We start from the raw sequence: 20758 nt of genomic DNA on the forward strand, positions 1-20758 counted from the left end.
GTCGCAATATTGGAAACAATGTTATAACTATTCGAAACAATGTCGCAACAATAAAGCAACGCTGTGTTGCGCTAAAAATCATCGTTGCGAATCCTCTCGTGTAACTTCACTTTAAGTGTAGTAAACGTTCATCAGTGGGATTCCTAAAATACGTACAATTCCACAATTGGTTTCGACCACATTAAATCCTCTACCAATTGTAGAATATTTTAGTAGGAGCCACCCAGAATGTCAGCAAAGTTATTAACAGAACATATTACCGAAGAAAACTTGCAGCTTTCGTAGCAACTGTATCAGATATCTTTAAATGTGCGAGAAAGAAACAAGTTGAAGTATTTCGTGGCAAAATCAAGCGACACGCTAAGTCGTATTGGATTAAGGTTGGTTTCCATTCAGGGAGAGGGGAGAGTCCCTTATTTGGCCTGAACAGGTATGTGCCGTTCGAAAAGGGTACTTATGGTTTTCGAGGTCCTGAGTCCTAAACAGGGTAAGCAATTCCATTTTTTCGCTTGTGGAAAGGGTGTCTCACGTCTCTCTCGACGTTTTGGAAAGGAATCCTTGAACTACATGTGTGGTATCAACAATATTTTTCTTTTTCAAAATCCAAGTCTCGACGGCGTACCCACCCCGTGCCCAAATTTCCGTTTAGGACCCCCATCCCCCACGGGATTTTACATGATCGCCCTGAAAGCTGCGATCGCTGCGATAGTAGCGATATATGCTAAAAACTCTTTCAGGAAATCAGCACTCTTCATTGCTTCGACAGATTTTAGTTCTAGGCTAATTCTAGTTAAAATCACAATTTCACGATTGTTCAGATAACAGGACTTTTTTCAATTGATTTTCAACGACCGAAGTGATAGCCGAGGTACCGGTTTCAAACCCTCGTTTCTACGAGTTTACGCTGGGCTAGCTTGTCATGGACAGCTCTCATCGTTTTGACGCTCCATTTTCACCTTATCTTGGCGTGAACTACTTTTTTCACAGAACTGATACAAGTACGGCGAATCATAAAAGAAATGAGCCTGGGTCACGTGACATATCACACGTCCAAGGATCAAACAATTCCCGTAATGTACTGCAGCTTGTCGGTCAGTGGCAAGTCCAACTTCTAGTAACCAGTTCACTAGTCGATCACCGCGAAAAACAGACTTGTACTTGCGCAGTCGGTATCTAAATAAAAGAAAAGATAAAAGAAACATATTGTTCATTTTCCAAATTCACAAAAGAAAAAGGATGTTAGACATTTGCTAAATTGTAACAAAATCAAATGGCTTCGTGATTTGTAATAAAATCGAATAACCTTATACCAGTGCGTAAATGTTGACTAAAGATTTGTTTTCTATATTTTGTTTGTTTGTTTGTTTTCATCTTTCCTTTTTTCACGCGTTCACGTTATTACCGGATTTTTTTTGGCATCACAAGTTTGGCCTAGGCCTTAGACAATTCTCTTTTAAAGTTATGCACAGAATAACAACGTCTTTATTTCTTACATTAAATATACAAATATCACACCACCTGCAAATAGCAAGGCTAATCGAGGCAGGTGGTGTGTAGACGGCTTAAGATTTATTACGAATAGTTGAAGTGAAAAAGTACCATATTTATAATAAAAAAGGTCAGTCACGAGAGAAATTGAGATAAGAAAATCGAGGCAGCTATTTAGATAAGCGGGGGCTAATATTTTTTAAAATCGGAGATTATCGTGTTTAGGTCAGCATATCTATCCTGAACTTCAAATATTTTCAACAGAATTGTATGAACTTTTTCCTTAAAGAGAGATCTTGAAGAATTTCGTAAATTTTCAGGTATACTATTCCAAATTTTGGCTCCCATAATAGAAAACGAATCATTTTTCTGATTTAGTCTAGAGTGGCTAATGTAATAATTTCCAGAAGAGAAGGAGCGAGTGCTGTAAGAGTGGATTTGTTGAGTAGGAATAAAGAGATGTGAAATATTATGAGGGGCAGTGTTATTGTAAACATCAAACATTAACATCGAAGAAAGCTTAAAATAGAGTATTGTAATAGGCATAATATTAGAGTGAAGAAAGTAAGGGACGGCATGAGAGCGGAAAGGTGCGAAGTTAATTAGGCGCACAGCTCTCTTTTGTAATGTAAGGAGTTTCTCCAAATGAACTTTGGCAGCCTGGCCCCAGGCAACGAGGCCATAAGAAAGATAAGGGAAGAATAATTACGATCAAGAAAGAACTACTGAAATATAAATTAGCCTCTGATGACAAGTGTCCTTTCTGCTTCAATCCAGATTCAATTGTACAAACCTTTATACATTGTGAAGAGTCAAATGAATTATTTTCCAAAAATTTAGGGTGCTTTAATGATTATCATAAGGAAAACGTTAAACTTTCAAACAAACAAAATTTATTTAACACGTTCGAAGACTCCTTTACATTGCAAATGTCAAATCCAGTTTCCATGAACAGACTTCGTCTATTGGTATTATTGCAAAAGAAATACTTGCGTAAGCTTTTGGAACAATGTCGCATTGAAAGTTGAAGCAAATAACTTTAAATGTGTGACAACTGGCACGCTTTTATTCTCTAATACTTTTTGTTCTTATTGTTATGTTTTTATTTGTTTATTCACTTTTTTGTGCGTGTATAAGCTTCGCGTGAGCTTCATGTAAAGGCTGTAATACGTTTTGTTAATTATTCATTTATTTACGTATTTTTTATTATACGCTGTATATTAATGTTGTTATTTTGTCGTCAATAAAAAAATGTCGCATGATAGTAGTAAACCTTTATATGTTAAACCTCAGATTCCTTAGTGTTACTACAATAAAGGCACGCTGCTCCAAACCATCAAACATTTAACAAAACTGTGCGAATGGTGAGTCGAATCGATTTAACATTACAGTGCTCATATTTGTTCTCGAAGCACCAAGTCAAACCAATGCTTACGGTTAGCCATTACGAACCAAGTGGGTTACTCAAGATGACCATGTCTTGATGCGCAGATGATGCCACACTGCCAGTACAGCCTTTCTTTTGGTGTACTCGAGAAAGACTCTACATGAATCGTGTAAGATCTTTGTTGAGCATGCGCGCCATGTGATTAGGATATAGTTTCGAACCCAGGCCTAACAGCCGTGCGCTTGGTACAGCAGACTTAGTTAGAACCATTGGTTTAATCAAAAAATGGATACTTTATTGTTTATTACTTGTAACAGTTTCACTATACTGCAAAAACGAAATCAGAAGTGTGGCCTTTCAAGCCAAACAAATAGTCATCAACAGCAACTGTAAGTTGTCCCTATTGACTTAGGATCTTACCAGATCTTACGATATTTATATAAACAAAAGAATAACAATTTTCCAGCGGCCCACAAACACTTGCTGCAGTGTTTAAATTGCAATGTTCACTGGCAAGAAAACACTGGGTGAAATGCATCAAGACCACTGGAGTGAGCACTATTAAAGAATTAAGTATAAACATACCTTAAGTCACTGACAACAGACCGCTGACAGTTTTGTTTGTGGTAGCGCTTAAACTGATCGCAGAGTGTAACAACGTCGACATCAAGATCAGCAGTTTTTGGTAAAGTGATGACTTCAGTACCATACCAAAATTTACGCCACCTAACAAACACAAAATGAAACAAGATGATGCATGAAAAATCCCTGACAAAAAAAAACCATTCGGTCAGATGGGAAGTGTCGAAGATTGTCCCGCGTTCGTCAATACATGACAGGCACTACTCCTACTAGTTTATGATGTATTTGGAGTTAGCCCCGTCACCTCCTTCCATCTGAGGAGGGCCTATCGGGGTGGCCATTTTTAAAGTGATCTTTTTCCGTTATCTCTCTGCAAGAAGAACAACACAAGCGGAAAATAGCTATATAACCAACTTCATTTTACTCTTTTTCCAGTAAGAAATAATTTTGCAAGATTCACTGAATGTTACCTGGTTAAGAAGGGAATGATGATGAGTTGCTTCTCAAAACCAAAGCAGGCAAAAACAACAAAAGCCTGTAAAAAGAAAAAGAAAAACAGACAGTAGTCACAGTGTATGATTAATAGTCTTCATATTCAACTGCTGCGCTTAGAAAACAACACGTAATAAACGTCACAAATACCATACAACCTTCTTCCTTTCCTCTCCCCACTCAATTAGCACCATTTAGGATATAAAAGCTATACGTTAAAGAGATCAAATCAAGGATGAGGTCAAGAAGCGGGACATTAGCCAAGTTTTCTGTCTGCTCAGGTTGCCACTTACACCAAACGATTTCCTACATCTTGCCCAAACAGAATTTTCCATCCTCATTCTCTCCATGCCGCTTCGCGGCTCGCTCTCTCTCTCTCACGCCGAGAAAAAATTCAAGAAAATCCTCTGGGACCAAATTGAGCTGGAATATTCATATCGTCGATTCTAAGTTTATAATTTAGCGAATCGACTAAACTGCAGTGTGGCGAAATGATCGCACTCTTTCAACATTCAGGTTGATTAGAGCGGTTTTCACTTGACTGTCGAAAGTAATTGAGGAATTGGTTTTGGTTTTGGTCTTACTACGCCCTTTGGTTGGCTAGTGTATTTACTTTGGTTTTGGTTTTACGACAGTCAAGTGAAAACCGCTCTATAATTAAAAAGTTTACCTGTCCATATACACAGAAGGCGTCAGCTATTTGCAACGCAATGAAGATTCCTGACTTGTCGTCTTCCTTAAGAAGACACCATAATGCAAGAAACACACCCTAATAAAAAACGATCACTGATTAGCACATACAAATCGACACACCTTCGATTGACTGACAGCTCTAAACCGCTATTATGAAAATGCTTGGGTTTAGTAGACACTTTATTAGACCTATGTATTTTCTATTAGTATATATCCATACATTTTGTATTTTTCTTTACAATGAATCCAAATCTGATGTGAAATTCATAAGTGACAAAATAAGCTTAAGCTGGTTTAGGTTTATCAGTGATAAATCATTCAAATACCCACAGAACAGTTACGAGCCTGCAAATACATTCTCTGTCCTCGCTCCTCGCCGCTAAGGACATGTACCGAGCCTGACGTGTCGCCGGTGGGAAAGAAGCCTGCGCCTCAACAACAGAAATCCCAAACTGATGACGTAAAATCTCTGCAAAATCTCTCCCGCGGGCCGTCCCTAGGGGCGAGGAAAGTGGAGCGAGGAGAGATAGCTGTATTCGCAGGCTGAACAGCTAATGTACTTACAACTATAATCGTGAGTAGCATTATAACCAACATAGTCACGTGACGGCCCAGTTGGTGTTTCTCTCCTGTTAAGTACTCGTCTACTTTAAGATCCATTTCCACACTTTTTCCTCCAAATATGGTCTCAACTTCTGCAAAAGAAGAGAATTAATATTGTTAAGTTAAAGTACCTTTTAAAATTATCACGCGCGTTTATTTCCTATAACGAAGAAGCCCATTCTTGTATGGCTGACCGTTTTAAGTGGGTCATGATAACAATATTCACATTTTGCCAGACCAAATACACAACAATAAAACAGAACATTAGCATCAACAAACTACGCATCTCAAACTTACAAACAGCCATTATGATTCCATAGACCAACTCAGTCTATGAGATCATAGAAAAGTTGTTCCCCGACGTGACCAGACTAAACAAAGCCAGTGTACTTATTAAGGAGAGTTGTCCAATACACCCGCACTGTAACGGTCTGTATTACCCATGTTACGATCCGTACGGACCGTAAAGATTTAAAAATGGCATACAGTCCGTAAACTAAAGGGCCGTTTACGGTCCGTAAACTGCATCTCATTAGTGGGACTTAGAATATTTTCATGGGGAGAGAGGTCACATACGGTTTGTCGATCCGTACGGACCGTACGGATCGCAAAAGTGATATACGGTCCGTAGAGCTGGCATGCGAAAAGTGGCTCATACCGCGAAAATGTACCCTCTGCTGGCGGGTATCCTACAGTAAGACTGTAAAGAGAAAATAGATTACTTACCACTAGTAGGACTTTCTGCCGGATCTGTGGATTGATACTGCTTCCGTTTTATGAGACATGTTGACTCATCAATGTCCTCAATGTTTACAACTCCTATTGCAGGCTGATCAATCTCACAACCTTCACATTTTGAAGATTCATTTGGCTGACAACAAGCAGAAGTATCACGCTGATTGCTGGTTAATTTATCTATCTCCAAACACCGATAACACCTGCAAACAATATTATGTTCAGGATAAGATCTCATCCCTGCTACAGCTACAGTATGTACCAAAAAAAAATGAGAAGGACATCTGTATGGGTGTTTACAATGGCTCGCCGTTTGCTGACCTTGTAAAGCCCATATATGAAAAAATTATTACAAAAAGTTAATTCTAAATATGACTCAAATACTACCTATTAAGTTAGTCATAACCTAAATGAATAACCGTACCAGGAAGGAATTTTACAAGATAAATTAATGATCTGATTCAGAAGCTAGTTTAACAGAGCACTGGATACCGCGCTTAACAAATTTTTTTCACATCTGAAACTCTTTGATTGTAAATTTAAAAGTTTGACCAAGGAAAACATATACAGCAACAACTACGTGGAAAAATGTGTAAACAACACTAGCGAAGTGCGAAGTGATCCTTGCCTGTCAAGTTCCTTTCTTGATAGTAATGGACTTCCCTCACCAGGCTCCTGCTGAACAATACCGCACTGAGCCCGAGTTTTCCGTGAACACTTACAATACAGATCATGGCGGTAAAGGTATACCAATGAAACTACTATGATTACAGCACAGAGAATCAGCAATGACACTGCAATTACCATGGCTGGCATCTAAAAACAAACCACACAAACCTACTGATAAGAACAAGCACTGATAGTAACTGCTTAAGCCTTACTTCACAAATCAGGTCTTCTGACAGAAAATGGAAAATATCAGGATAAATTATACAGGTGTAACATAACGTAACATAACATAAAACCTTTATTTTGACACGATAAAAGTTAAAGCTAGAAAGCTTGTGGGGTTGTGTATACTACATACTAACTAGAATACATTAATGAAATATATACAAAAAATACTAAATTACAAAGTTAAAAACAAAGTATTTATCTGAGACCTAAAAATATTAACTTAAATTTCTAACAGTTATACGTAACTTTTGGGACACCCTGTAATTCTGGAGGCCCTGCAGTGGAGACGCTCAATTCATTGAGATAATAATGTTGGAATTGCAACAAGTCCCCCACAAGATAAGACCATGCATTATAAATGGAAAAACTTAGGAGGCCAACAAGAGAATAAAGTGTTCAAATATGCGGGATCTATGTTTTAGAGGAGAGACTAAATTTTGCTTCAAGGACTTTCCAAGGATTTTTCAAGAACAATTTACAGTTTTTAAGGGTCGACTAAGATTTATTTAAGAAATCGGCAGTCTTTAACCAACTTTTATCACCCTATTGGCTAAAATACATAATGGAGTCATTTACGATTTGTCCTTCTTCTGCCATCCTTGATCACATTACTTTATACTACTTTCCGCTACAATTCTTCGCGAAACGTCTGGGTATGACTTGCAATTGCACCAAGGTACAGAAATAGCATTTGAAATAAAGAAACAAAAATATTGTTCATGCACAAAAATGTTTTTATATTACCTGTGAGTTTTACAGGTTCTTATACTGGGGATGAGCCAAATGTTCCTCGGCAAAATGATCTAATTTTACAGCAAAAGGTGTCTGGTGTAGACAAGATTGTGAATTTCAAGGACTTTTCAAGAACCTCAACCGAATTCAAGGACTTTTCAAGATTGTACAAACCATGATTTGTCTTGGACCAAATTTCCTTTTTTTGTTAACAACTAATTAAGCAGTTTCCCATTTTGAAAACTAATGACAACCAAAACTGTAGCATTGAGTTGTCGAAAACTCACCTCACATACAACCTCTTTTAATTATCCATAACATTTACTTAAGTTGTTGACATCTAATTCAATCTAGTCTGAGGGAAGCCATAAAAAACTGTATGCTTACTTCCATTAAGATGTTGAATAAGAACAAAGGAGTTTCGCTGTATTTTCTATAAGAAGAATGTAGTAGTGCAACAGCAATCCCACAAGAAAGGGCAGGCAATCTGTCAATTTAGTAAACAAAGACAAGATTAACAATGACACCTGACAGTGAAAAATTTAGTACTACATAATTATAATTCAGCCAGCACCGAGAGGCAATAACTATCATAAGATGTGGTAAACCTAGATAAAGACTCTTGTCAGTAATGTAGGGTTTAGTAACTCAATTTTTGTTCAAAAATATCACGCCATAATAAGGGCGTAGCTACCTGTACACCCAGTACACACATACATGTACCCAGGGTGCAACGAAAGTCAGTTTTACAGCTTGCCATTTGGGCAAGCTGTAGCTAGTATGTATTGCCAGTAGCCCAAAATTCCTTTTCAGCTAGCTCCAAAAACGTTTTGATGAGCAGGATTAATTACACAGTTCTTACATAATTTGAATTCCTCAAAAAACTTCACTTGCCCATCAGGCAAGTTAAGAACAGAATTCACTAGCCCAACATCAAAATACACTAGTCCCCGGCTATCAGACAGTACTTTCTCTGCACGATGATACCCTGGGAGGGAGGGAATTAAAAGAAGATAAAATAATTAACAATAATTGTTCCTCCAGCGCGAATGGGCTATTGACTCAGAGGCCATGAGGGCGAGAGGAATAATAATTGTTTTGGTAAAATCCAACGGGTTGGTCAAAAAATATTGAGACAAAACAACTTGAGCTAGCAAAACAAGATTCAGCCGCCATTGTTTTGGTTTTCAAAGCCCGCACTTTTCGCTTCTAGTGGGCTATAACATATAGCCGAGTAGTAGCTCAACCAATCAGAATGCAGTATTGATAATAGACCACTAGTTGGATTTTACTAATAATGCATAGCTGGAAAAGGGTGCATGTAATTCCCATATAAATCCATAATGCTGGAGGTTTTTTTGCATTATTTTGACACTTGCAGAGCTGTAAATGTTGCCAGAAGAACACAGTCTTCATTATACTATTAAAAATTGGAAATGTAATCAAGTCACACATGTGAAAAAGACTTAGAAGAAGGACACGGGTTGATTTGGAAAACTGTTTGTCCCTCTGGAAAATTTCTAGCTACCACGCCCCACCAAATAAAGATTATACTTCAAAACTTTGTTTGCCCTAATGTTCCTCCTTATACAACACTGATCAAAAGAAATAACAGTTCAGTTAACAAATAGTGACCCTCACAGATGGGTTCTCTCGTAATTCTTTAGTTATGAACATGCAAGCGTTATATCTGTAACATGGAGCTTACCCAGAGCCAAAGAGCCAAATCCATACTCTGAGGTTATCAACAGTCTTTGCACCTTTACATCGCACAACACATAAGGAGAATGCAATCATGGCTGCCCAACAACGAGATCCCCAAAGTCCATAAAAGAACAAAATGGTCACAAACAACAGCCAGTGCTGAGAACTGCAAGGAACCCTTGAAAGAATTGTTGAGACGCATGCTAGAATCTAATAAAAAAAAGCACAATATTACAGAAGTCAACTACAACTACTGTAAGGCACAGAGTTGAAAAACATGAAGAGAGGTTTTCATCAACTGGATTAAAAATGACATTGAAATAATGAAATTTAAAAACTTCACATTTATTTATTATAAATGACTCTTTCATACCTGAAACACAATCAGGCACATTGTGTAATTATGAGGGTAAATCCTGTAACGCCTTCCAAGGAATAAGACAACAAAAACCCATATCTGTTCAAATAAAAAAGATAAATATATAATTATGTTATTTCAACAGCCAAGAGGTCCAATGTATTGTAAAAAAACTTGGGCAAGTAATATTATCAACATTTTACTCTTTTTTATTACTGCCATTAAAAGGACACAGCCAGCTATGGGACCATACTGACTTGGACACTACTTTTGTTAGTTTGAAAAGTATTTACCTCAACCCAAAATCAAATGTGTGCATCAAACACTTTCAGAAATCCACTTCAATCTTGCCTGGCCTAGTTTAATTTCATTCGATCCTCACTCTTTTACTGAAAACCTCTTTTTCAGCAAACTACTCATCCTATTAAATTATTTTATTGAATTTGGTTAAACACAATATCCAAAGGAACTTGAAAGAAGAAGTGAGAAATGTGTAGGCACCGGGCAGGAGAAACTACCTTCATTTACCAAAATAACAGGAGAAAAGTCTCAATAACATTGCAGAGCAAGTCATTATTATATGGAAAATCAATGGAGAAAAGTTATATATATTTGGATATATTTTGATTCTTCGAATTCGAAAGTATAAGTCAATGTTTGGCTTTCCCTGGACAAGTCCATCCGTGAATTACCATTGGTATATAAAATAATAAGTAAATAAGTGCTCTGATAAGATTTAAGGTCTGTAATCATGATTTTGACTTGAATTTAGTTCAACTCCACAAGATTTGTTCACATATTCCAAAGCATGTGTTCTCACTTTCAGTTTCACCTGCATCATTGTTTTGTGATATCCAAATCAACGTAAAGTGGTATCTAATGTGCATGTGCATCAGCTGGCGTTGTCCCTTTAAACAGCTTACACTGTTTTTGACTTGATCCTACCATTTCAAGATCATGCAAACCAAAAGGCCTCAAGTGGCACCGTATTATAGTGAATGCCAGAGGGAGCACAGACACTAAGGGACTATGAATCTCCTTTCAGCAGCCAAAAGGAATCTGTATGCAATACAGGAATAACTTACTCCAAAAGGAAGTGAGGTACCACTGACATCAACCATGGCATCTTTCAAGACTCGTATAAAATCAATGGCAGTTTTAGCACTGTAATGTAAGAGTGACATCTGAGCAGAAATGAACATGAGTGGAGCTGACAAGAAAGTACTCATCACCATTGTGCTTGTTATCTGTAACATTGAACAAAAATAATAAAATAGTTCATGTTTCATTATCAAAATAGCAGTTCTGCCAACAGTTCACTGAGACTATATTGAAACAATTGTACAAAGAAATTGAGTAGTTTAAACGTATATATCACCAAGAATACAAATTAAGCTGAAAAAAGCTTTGATTAAAAAAACACATTCCCAGTGGGTTTGTGGTGAGTTAATAAAGGAAAAAATTAATTAGTACTATCAAATTTAATTAAATTCATATCACAGCAATAAAGTCAATCTTGGAAGGACATCTCTTGGTCCTCAAGTGATTGAAACAACAAGATAAGATCATTATGAAAATTATGCTATAGCTATAATTTAAATAATTTTATAGACTCTGCCCACTTGAATTTCACATGTAATGACGATTAACACCACAGATTGAAAGGCAGACTGAAAAAGTTCCTTACTCAAAAAATTAATATACGAAATAAAACATCAATTACAAATAATTTGTCACTTATGACAGAAATAACACTTACCAGCTCCTCTTCAAAGCCAAACTTAGCTGCAAATATGGCTGAGGATGGTGCAGCAGGAAATGTGCCATACAAAAAACCAAACATACTCCAGGAATTTGTGTCATTGGAGCTGCTGCCAACATGAAGAACTTGAATCATCTCCCGTGCAATGAGAGGGAGGAAAAGCCTTCATTTGAAAAAAATAAAAATAACATGTTATGAAAACACACTAAAAACCCGTGAGTAGAAACCTGCATTTTGCCAAGTTAGCCTAAACAGGTTCTTACATAAATAGTAATTAGCACAAATTTAAGCCATTTAGGTTATTGATTAGGTTCCTATTTCTGAAGAAAAAAATAATACAATGTAGCTAAAGACTATTAGGTGGTATTCCTTAATAAAGAAATATTAGATTGTTCAAATTAGTACCAAGTGAGTACTATAATCAGGCACTGTGACTATGCTCCAAGCGTGATGGCAAACAGTGCCTTAGTTTTGCCTTTGATCAACAAGAAATCTTTAGATTATTTTTACACAAGGCTCACATGCCTGATAACCTGAATTTGATTAGTTTACAGGATATTTTAGGTGCCCTACAACCTTTTCTCAGAGCACAGCCACAGCCTAACCAGATACTTCACTTCTGGTAGCAATTTTGAGATAATTATAGACCGTGATTGGTTTGCTCACTTAAGGTATCATCCAGGGTAAAAAATCATCATTTTTCGAAATTTTCAATTTTTAGATGATCAAGTAGAGCTCATCAAGAGCTTTCTTTTAAAAAAAATTCGAGGAAAAAAATGTTTTTTCTGTGCAGACTTATGGAGCACAAAAGTTTTTTCTATGCTAATTATTTTAATAGATCGTTGACAAGTCCTGTCATACTTGATATGCATGCCGCTGTTGAACCAAGCTAATCACGCAATTTGACAGAAATCGTAGTCTACAAGTATAGTACTCACTGTTCTTCCCTGGATTTTGGAAGTGAATGCCTCCAAAGACGAAAAAAGAGCTTGTCCATTTTCGTCCTCGACTCCAAGAACGAAAGAAGACGACAAAATCGTTTGGAAAGTGTGGGCTTTGAAATTAGCAGAGAGCAACAAGGGCTTCTACTACAACAAAGAAAAATGGCTAAAAGATGACAAAGCTTCTCAAAAACCCATTGAAACTACTGCAAAATCGAGTTTCACGAGTTTCTTAGCGAGCGGAGCGAGCTTTTAAGGCCGCGAAGCGGCCAAGCGAGCGACAAATTCATGAAAAAAATCGGAAGAAGGACTTTTTTGAAAGTCTCTTGTAGCGGGATAGCAGCTTCAAGAAAAACTCCAGGAAGCTGTTTGTTGTCCATTTTTCCAGGGAAGTGTCGAACTTTTAGAAAATGTATCAAGTAAAAGTTGGCTTGGCTCAAAATGAAAACTGCCGGTTGCAAATAACTAAAATGCTTTCTCGACAACAGAAGGATCGAACAGAGCAGAGCCTTTGAAATAAATTGTTGTCGGGTTTTGTTTGTAACCTTTTCCTGCTGTGTCACTATTGTTGTCCCTTTTCTGGTACACATCAACATTGACAGCTTTGGTGTTATAATCTGTTATGATCTCGTCATGGGTAATACGCCGCCAAAAATCTTTTTCCCCTGTTTTCTCGAAATGAAAATCAGGACAAGTTGAGGGTACGTTTTAAACTCCAAGTCGGTATCCCGTGAACATATTTGGCTGAAATTTGGCCAACTTCTCGTCATATAGTTTTTCTGAAAAACTGTGTCTGCGAATTTTGATTTCTTTTTTCATTTTCGAGTTAGAGTAGTTTTTTCACAGGTAGTGCTACTGATTTGCTGTCCCGAACCTCAACTTCTTATAACAAAAGAACAAACCCACTTGACAAAAATCTGAGACACGGTTTTTTAGTCAAACGTGTTAAGCGAATACGACCTTAATTGGCTTCTTCCGTTTATTTATGGATGCCCTGGACTTAAATTTACAGTGACACCCACTTTCACAAAAAGCTTCTCATTTCTGAATCCTGTTAATATTTTGATTTTTTAAAAGGAATTAGCAATAATCTGGAACTATTATGCTTTAAGAAAATGTACGGTTTATGGGGGTATTTATTAAAAGCAAAAGCGCTAGCGCCGATCAACGTGAGGAGGGTGCTTGAGGGTGGATGAATTACCTTAACAAGTTCAATTCACTGCTGTTATGCATGCCTATCTTGTGTGTGTGGTATTTCTGTTGGAAATATCTTAATTTCATTTCACAACTCTGATTTAAGACTAAAATTATATAACAATACCATTGTAAACTTCCTACAATCCTTACGATTTTGCAGAAATTAACAAAAGCGGAACCAGCAACCCACGACCAAGTTTAGTTGTCATGTTTCCAACCATCCTGACTCCCAAATAAAACAAGGCTGTTGCCAAAAATGCCTGGCCAAGACTATTAAGGATTTGATCAAGAACCTGTGGTAGGTGACCATCAAAAATAAAATGTCCAACAAGACCAATAAGTGTCATAAAAACAATAGGATCAGTGACAACTTCTTTGAATGCTGTAAAAGCAATCTTTAGCTTGCTGTTTGATTCTGTTGTACTTTGCTTCTGCTTCTGTATTTGCATGAGAATGAATCCAATGGGATTAAGGATTACCAGAGAAATTGGCAACATCAGATACAAGTAGTTTACATATTCAGGATGCAAATCTTGGTATATTGCTTTTACTGCAATGAAATAAAATAGCAATGTAAGTAGTTGTTTTCATTTTTGAGTGTAATAATAACACTTTTTCCCCTTAATGTCATAGTTCTTTAGCTAGGCTTTAAATTAAAGTTTAATAAAAGCATGACAACAATAAAAACATATGGCGTAAAGGGGGAAACACTGCTCCGTCATCAACACAGCAGACGACTTCCATAGCGTGACCATAAAGCCTTACTTATCTCCCCGACCCTATTTTACATATCTGTGCTCAGGCAGGTCCAAAATAAATACTGCACTACAAGCTGAAACCTCAAGCCAGCATTGTGCAATTAAATGGAATGGTGTAGGTAATTATTCTGTTCTAGGAACTTTATCTTATCAGTACTACGAGCCGACTCCACCAGCACGCGCAGGAATACAATCAAATATAAAAGTTTGCATTAAAATGAAAGCGTGGGGAAGTTCACGGGAGACTTAAAGAGGAGGAAAGAAAGTGGTGAGCCCATGTTTACTGATAACAACAACAAAACTGTCAAAGGGAGGTAAGGGTGGGAATTAAAAAACTTCAGGACAGTTGAACTATTACAACTTAGCAATACAGCTCAAAATGAGACAGAGGATTTTCAATAAGCCTTTTATAGTCAGACTACAATCTGAGAGTAAGCCAATGATAAATACTGTACCACTGAATTAAATGTGCACCTGCGGTGCTCAGTGAGATATGCATCAGGAAAATTATTTTTACTAGCCATACAAAACAAGCGATACAGGTGTGTACATTAGAAACTAGCCCCAACTGCAACATAAACAAGGATTACTATTGTAACTAGGAGTAATTGGAGCTTAGGAGAGTGCGTTCGATATGTTTGCTAGGCGTACACGTAGCAGTTGAGGGGAAAGGGTGGATGGTTCTTGCGATAGATAACTATGATTTTGGCATATTTTGAGTGTTGTGTACAGCAAAACCTCGATTTAAACTGTGTATCATAATGAAAAGGTTTTGAAGGCTAGTGATCAGCGTGATATCGTATGGTTCGTCTCAAGTGCTTGTTATTTGAGGAGACACTGGCCAGAGTGCTTCGGGCATGTAAAAAGAAGTTTTTGTTTTACTGGAGCAATAGATGTTCTACAGGGCGCAGTTGTTCAAAGGCCGATCAGCACTTAACCCAGGTTTCTTTTTCTTTTGTTGAAAACATTTCTTTGGATAATTTTCTCAGTTATTTTTAAGAGTGTCCAATCATCAACTTGTTGGCAAAATGAAGCTTTCACATCTCAGTTCAAATTTCGCACTAACCCTCCTCGCCTGGGTTATCTTAACTCAGCTTTGAACAACCCGGCCCAGGTACTGTTAAAAGCAAACAGTTGACAAACTTTTAGATGTACAATCATTAATTTTTTTTAATATTGGGAATTCCACATGTAGACAATTACTGAAATTTACTATAGAATGCCGGAAACTGTTACTGGCAAGTCTTCTTAACTTGTGATGATATTAAAGAATGACCCAAGACCACATTTTTGCAGTTGTGTAGGAGCTGCTCATAAGGTCTCTCCTGATTTGTCACAGAAAACAATGACATGTCATTCTTTCAATTGTTTCAATATTGTTTGGGGTCAGGGTTCGGCACCATTGGTGACTTGTCTTCCAAGCAGTTGCTACATGAGCCCATTTTGTGGTGAATGCTGGGGCACAATGATTGTGTTTGAACACTGGTTCACTTACACTACACCTCTCAATTTCACACGTTTCAAAGGAATCATCAAAGCCTTTAGTGGAATGTGTATGCAGCTCACGTCAATAACTTTTCCAGTAATTTGATCGAGTGTATTCATTTCAGTGGCTTGAGTGGCACTACTGTGGGCTGGTCACGTTTTTCCGAATAAATAGCATAGAGCTAAAATGGTCGTTTGTCCAGTACCAAAAATATCACAAGTCATGATGAAATGGTGCCACCGAACTTCACATCTCGGTAGATTTACTTTGTGGAATAATGGCCGCCAAGCTACACAACTCGGTAGATTTACTCTGTGGCACTATGGCCGCCTAGTTACACAACTCGGTAGATTTACTCTGTGGCACTGCGGCCGCCTAGCTACACAACTCAGTAGATTTACTTTGTGGCACAACAGACGCTGAGCTTCACAACTCGCCAGGTAAATTTACTTTGTGGCACAACGGACACTGAACTAAACAACCCATTTCTATGCATGCACCAGGGGTAGCCCCCGTTTTCCAAAGAAAAATATGAAGGCTTAATCCAAAGTAAAATTTTACTCAGGGTATAAGCTTTCAGCACACTTTGGAAAGATGAACGCTTTGGAAGATTGATTAAAAAAAGATCGATAGTAGACCTTCAGCAAACTCTTAAATATGTATGCTTTACGAAAATTTAGCACACTTTTAAAAGATGAACGATTTACGAAGACAGAATAGCAGACCTCAGCAAATGTTTGAAAGATGAATGCCAAGGACGCACGAATCAACCCGTGAGTTGATGCATCAAAGTGAGGCAAAACGTAAACAAGCACTTCAAAGTGAGGCAAATGTGTGGACAACAAATGCAATCTCGAAAAAACCTCTCTTATTAATTGCACAGGACACCCCAAAATGCACAGAACACCCAACACAAATTAGGGGCTGCGTTCTCGTAGCTCAAATGCAAAAGTAATTTCCCAATTGTGGAAGTGATTTTACATGCTACCCAGTAATTTTACCTACTATGAGTAAAACTCTACCAGATGTGATAAGGGCTGGCATAACGTGTTACATGTTGCTGATTGAGGGCATCACGCTCCATTAACTGTGTTTTACAGTTGAAAAAAATTTCAGTGGAAGCCTTCAAATGATTAATTTCCCAAGCTACTATTTTTTACACTTAGCCTGTCTATATCTACAACTGCCATCTACTTGAGCTTGCCGCGGATGTGTAGTTAAATTTTAGTCCACAACAAAATTAGGCAGGAGTTGTCAATCGAAAGAAAGACTATGGACTGTGATCAAGCAATGCCTGCATGTAGCCTCTGGCTTTGATGTAAACTTCAGTTGAAGAGGAAATCCTAGACTTTACTCAAAATATGAAGATATGCTAATTTTCATCCTAGTTCAGAGAGTTAGAGCTTTTAGCTCCCCTAAAATTTCTTTTAGAACGTCTCTGCAACCTAGCTGATACAAGTGATTTATTGAGATGTTACCTGGGCTTTTGCCCATTGATGCGAGTTCCAGATATTTTCTTAACTCGCTTGGTTAGGATAATTTATTGTAAGAAGAGCTAAACAAAAGGCTTATTTAATGTACAAGTCCATTAATGATCTCACCCCAGCTTATCTCTGTGATTTGTTTGCCTCAAGAACACCAAATTACTATTTTTGTAATGTCAAGAAAGAAGAATATTAATGCTCCCAAAACCAAGAACTGATTACCTGAGGCATAGCTTTAGTTACAGTGGCGCTCTTCTATGGAACAATCTTCGTGAGGAAATATGTACATCTAATTCCTTAAGTTTCTTTAAGACAAGTTCCCATAGATGGTTTTCTGATCAGTACCCCCACATGGCAAATATGTAAAACAGTTTTGAGATTTTAAACTAATTTCCTATGTTTGACTGGTGTATTTAACTGTGTATAAATAAAGTTATCACTCATTCATACCTGTATGCAAAAAAAGACATTTAGTTCTTGACAAGAGGAAAACTTAAGCACAGAAATGGGTAGAAACTGGGCTTTTTAGAAAAAGTCCCATTCAGTCATTAAGGGCAAGTTAACTTTCTTGCTGCAGAGGAGCTGGCACTTTTTTATCCTCACTCTCCCAATGGGCAAAGGCCCAGGCAACTTAGACAAGTATGCAATGGCCATGGGTAAGCAAGATTTGAGAGTTGCTTCTTCCACATAAGGACAAGCTAAATTTCAATTTCAGGGCATGACAGAAGTTAATTATTAACTAGAGTGGGAATAACTATCAAACAAGAGGGCATTATATAAACCTGCTTCAACACAAGACATCAAGGCAATGACTCAAGAACACAGAGGGTCATCCCACTTAATACCCACACCCCCATCATGGAAGTCCACCCCCCCCCCCCCCCCCACACACACACACACACACACTCCCCTGGAAGCCCACCCCCTTTTAGATGATATTTTTTGACAGGGTGTGGGGGGTGGGGGGGTTGTTGCATCTTAACCTTTAATCTTTGGAAATTTTTTTAGGGATACCGACTTATTTTCTTCTTTTCAGATGGGTGAACTTACCTTACCTATGGGGGGGGGGGGGGGTGGTTATTATATGGAATGGCTTAAAATACAGCACAACTAACTTTTTTTTCCTTCAAAATAAGCTAAGAAAAGGCAATTTTTGTCCAAAATTGTTAGGTTTCCCATCGAAATCCTGTCATTCGCTACGTTATGCAATATTACAAGAAGTATTAATTTTTTACAAGCGCTGACATGGTGAAGTTTGGAATGCTTAGGAAAGAATGATTACGCAACGCGTGTGACATTAATTGATAAAAAAAACTTAAAATGAACAAAGAATTAAAAAATCAAACTCTGTCAACTATTGTAGCTACACCAGTGTTTCGAATAACTTTTATAGGACTGGCTGGAAATTATAAACATTTGATGCTAACAAATTACGTAACACTTACCAAGTGGATATCCAAGAGCCAAATCATTCGATTGACTGCAAAATATCCCATATATTCCAGCTTTTCCAAAATTGGTAGGGCGCACAAGAATTACCGTAAACAATACCACAGCAAAAAATACGGTGCTCTTTGCAACAAGAATGCTGGTTAAAAAACGCCAGTTGACTTTAGAATAGTCCAACTCGACCATGGATTTGAAAACTAAAGCGGGTAGAGATACAAGGCTCACAAATACTCCAATGCCTTTGCTTGATGTAGGAGAAATATAACCTAGTCTTCCAATACAGTAGCCAAGAAGAATCACAGCAAAGCATTGAAGCAACGATGGGTAGATATGTTCGAAAGTTTCTTGCATCGATTGACCACCGTGCGCGCTCATATTTGCCCGCGACCAAGTTGTATTATCCATCACGGGTCCTTCGACTATAAAGTATTATCTCTTCCAAAATCAAACATTCTTTACCTTGACCACAATCATTTCTTAAAGAACTTTTAGGAAGTTGATTGGCGTGCCAAACTCATGACATGACCGTGAGCATCCTCATGCCCCAACTAAAAGGCCGGCTATATATCCAACGGATGAATGGGGACTAATTCATGAAGTACCTACTGAACGTTCCAAGGGTTACGACGTCATGTAAATTATAATCAAGTTTGCCTTGGGTGCAATAACTACCATTTTTCTACGTTATACGAGAGCACCAAAGATGTTATCCCGCGCTTATAAAGAGCACCAACTGAAACAGGCAGCTCACCGAGAAAAACAAGGTAAACTAAATGTGAATAACATTGCCCTGTTTTGTCCCATCATGGCATTTTTAAAAAATCTAAATTGATTCCACATCATAATGTGGATTAGAGGGAAAAAATGACGACAGCCGGGCCAATATCACTTTTTTATGTGCATGCCCTGCAGTGATACTTTGTAAATAAACCCTTTCTGGCAGCTGGTACATCAGACGATAATACCCGCAGTAGAGAAGTTATCTGGAAAATAAACAGGGAGAGAAGCGACGACCAGCTGCGGTTCGCAGGGTACTTCCAGGGCAACCGTAAAATTTTGAGGACAATCAAAAAGCCAAATGCATTATCCTCGGTTAAGATATTCCAGTAAGCTAGAAAGGGGTTTATTTATTTTTTAACCCTCTGATTAATTAATTTCATTGCTATTGAGCACTTGAGCAGTTGAAAGAAGAAGAAAAACAAGTAATGATCTCACTACGACAAGTTGCAGGCACACAGATTTACAAACAAGTACCATAATAATAAATTTATGTTCTAGCCTGATGAGTGGCAGGTGTTCGAAAGGAAAGGGGAAGGCAATTTGGGTGTGAGACGGCGCAAAGGAGAAAGAAGGAGGGGAGTGCCTGCAAGGACGCTATTGTTTTTGCCATCCCACCTACTATGTATACAAAAATAATACAACTGTGAATGTCTAGCTGTCAAATAAACTTGAATATAGTGCAAATTCTCTACTTGTATTTTTGCACTGTTTTTATTTTGTTTTCCTAAAACAAGTTCACAAAGATGAAGGCACTATAAAAAAGTCCACATGCAGACCTCCAAATATGAAGGAAGAAAATCGCAAGGATGCGTGCCGAGTTTGTGAAACGAGTTTAAATTTCCTCAATATAAAATCCAGCCTAAATATTTGTTCAAGCTGTTGCTGAAGGGATCGAACTGGACAACTAAGGAATTTAATTTGATTCAATGTCGGGTTTTTGGCAGTTTGTATGCAATGTTTGTCTTCAAAAAATTTAAACGGTTTTAAAAACTCTTCAAATCCCTATCGCAGGTCCTTGAATCCATCAAGCGAAGGTATGATAAGTTCCTATAAAACAACCCAAAATCTCTTCCCCCTTCACTCGCCATCAGATGATTGCTGAAAGATCGATCAAGTTATTCAAATAGCATGATGTTAATTTCAACTAATTGGACTAAGTTATTAAGGCTGTGATTAACATGTTTGGAATTCTGACCAATCAGGATTTTTACACCTTTTTAGTGGATGTGA

General features: G+C 37.7%; 2 protein-coding genes across 2 annotated transcripts in view; one reads left to right on the forward strand and one right to left on the reverse strand.

Moving 5' to 3' along the window:
- Positions 1-20758, forward strand: part of LOC140930479 (biogenesis of lysosome-related organelles complex 1 subunit 1-like) — a 37397-nt gene that overhangs the window by 9382 nt on the left and 7257 nt on the right. The window contains exon 2 of the mRNA XM_073380179.1: positions 19436-19512. Coding sequence (XP_073236280.1) covers positions 19452-19512 — 61 coding nt within the window. The 5' untranslated portion in view covers positions 19436-19451. The remainder of the gene's footprint in view (positions 1-19435; positions 19513-20758) is intronic.
- Positions 751-19168, reverse strand: LOC140930475 (lysosomal cholesterol signaling protein-like). The gene is made up of 14 exons (XM_073380173.1): positions 18745-19168; positions 13722-14121; positions 11431-11596; positions 10757-10918; positions 9687-9770; positions 9318-9523; positions 7997-8096; positions 6609-6796; positions 5972-6183; positions 5207-5337; positions 4620-4718; positions 3928-3992; positions 3461-3601; positions 751-1173 (listed from the first exon to the last, which is right to left on the reverse strand). The coding sequence occupies exons 1-14, from the start codon at positions 19151-19153 to the stop codon at positions 918-920; spliced, it is 2619 nt and encodes an 872-aa protein (XP_073236274.1). The 5' UTR covers positions 19154-19168; the 3' UTR covers positions 751-917.

This window comes from Porites lutea, chromosome 3, assembly GCF_958299795.1.
Source record: "Porites lutea chromosome 3, jaPorLute2.1, whole genome shotgun sequence".
Taxonomy (NCBI): domain Eukaryota; kingdom Metazoa; phylum Cnidaria; class Anthozoa; order Scleractinia; family Poritidae; genus Porites; species Porites lutea.

Coding starts and splice junctions, on each gene's coding strand:
- LOC140930475 (XM_073380173.1), bottom strand. CDS start 19,153: ATGGATAATACAACTTGGTCGCGGGCAAATATGAGCGCGCACGGTGGT. Junction 3,993..4,619: donor CCTTCTGTGTATATGGACAG/GTAAACTTTTTA, acceptor TTCTTTTTACAG/GCTTTTGTTGTTTTTGCCTG. Junction 3,602..3,927: donor ATCATTCCCTTCTTAACCAG/GTAACATTCAGT, acceptor TGTGTTTGTTAG/GTGGCGTAAATTTTGGTATG.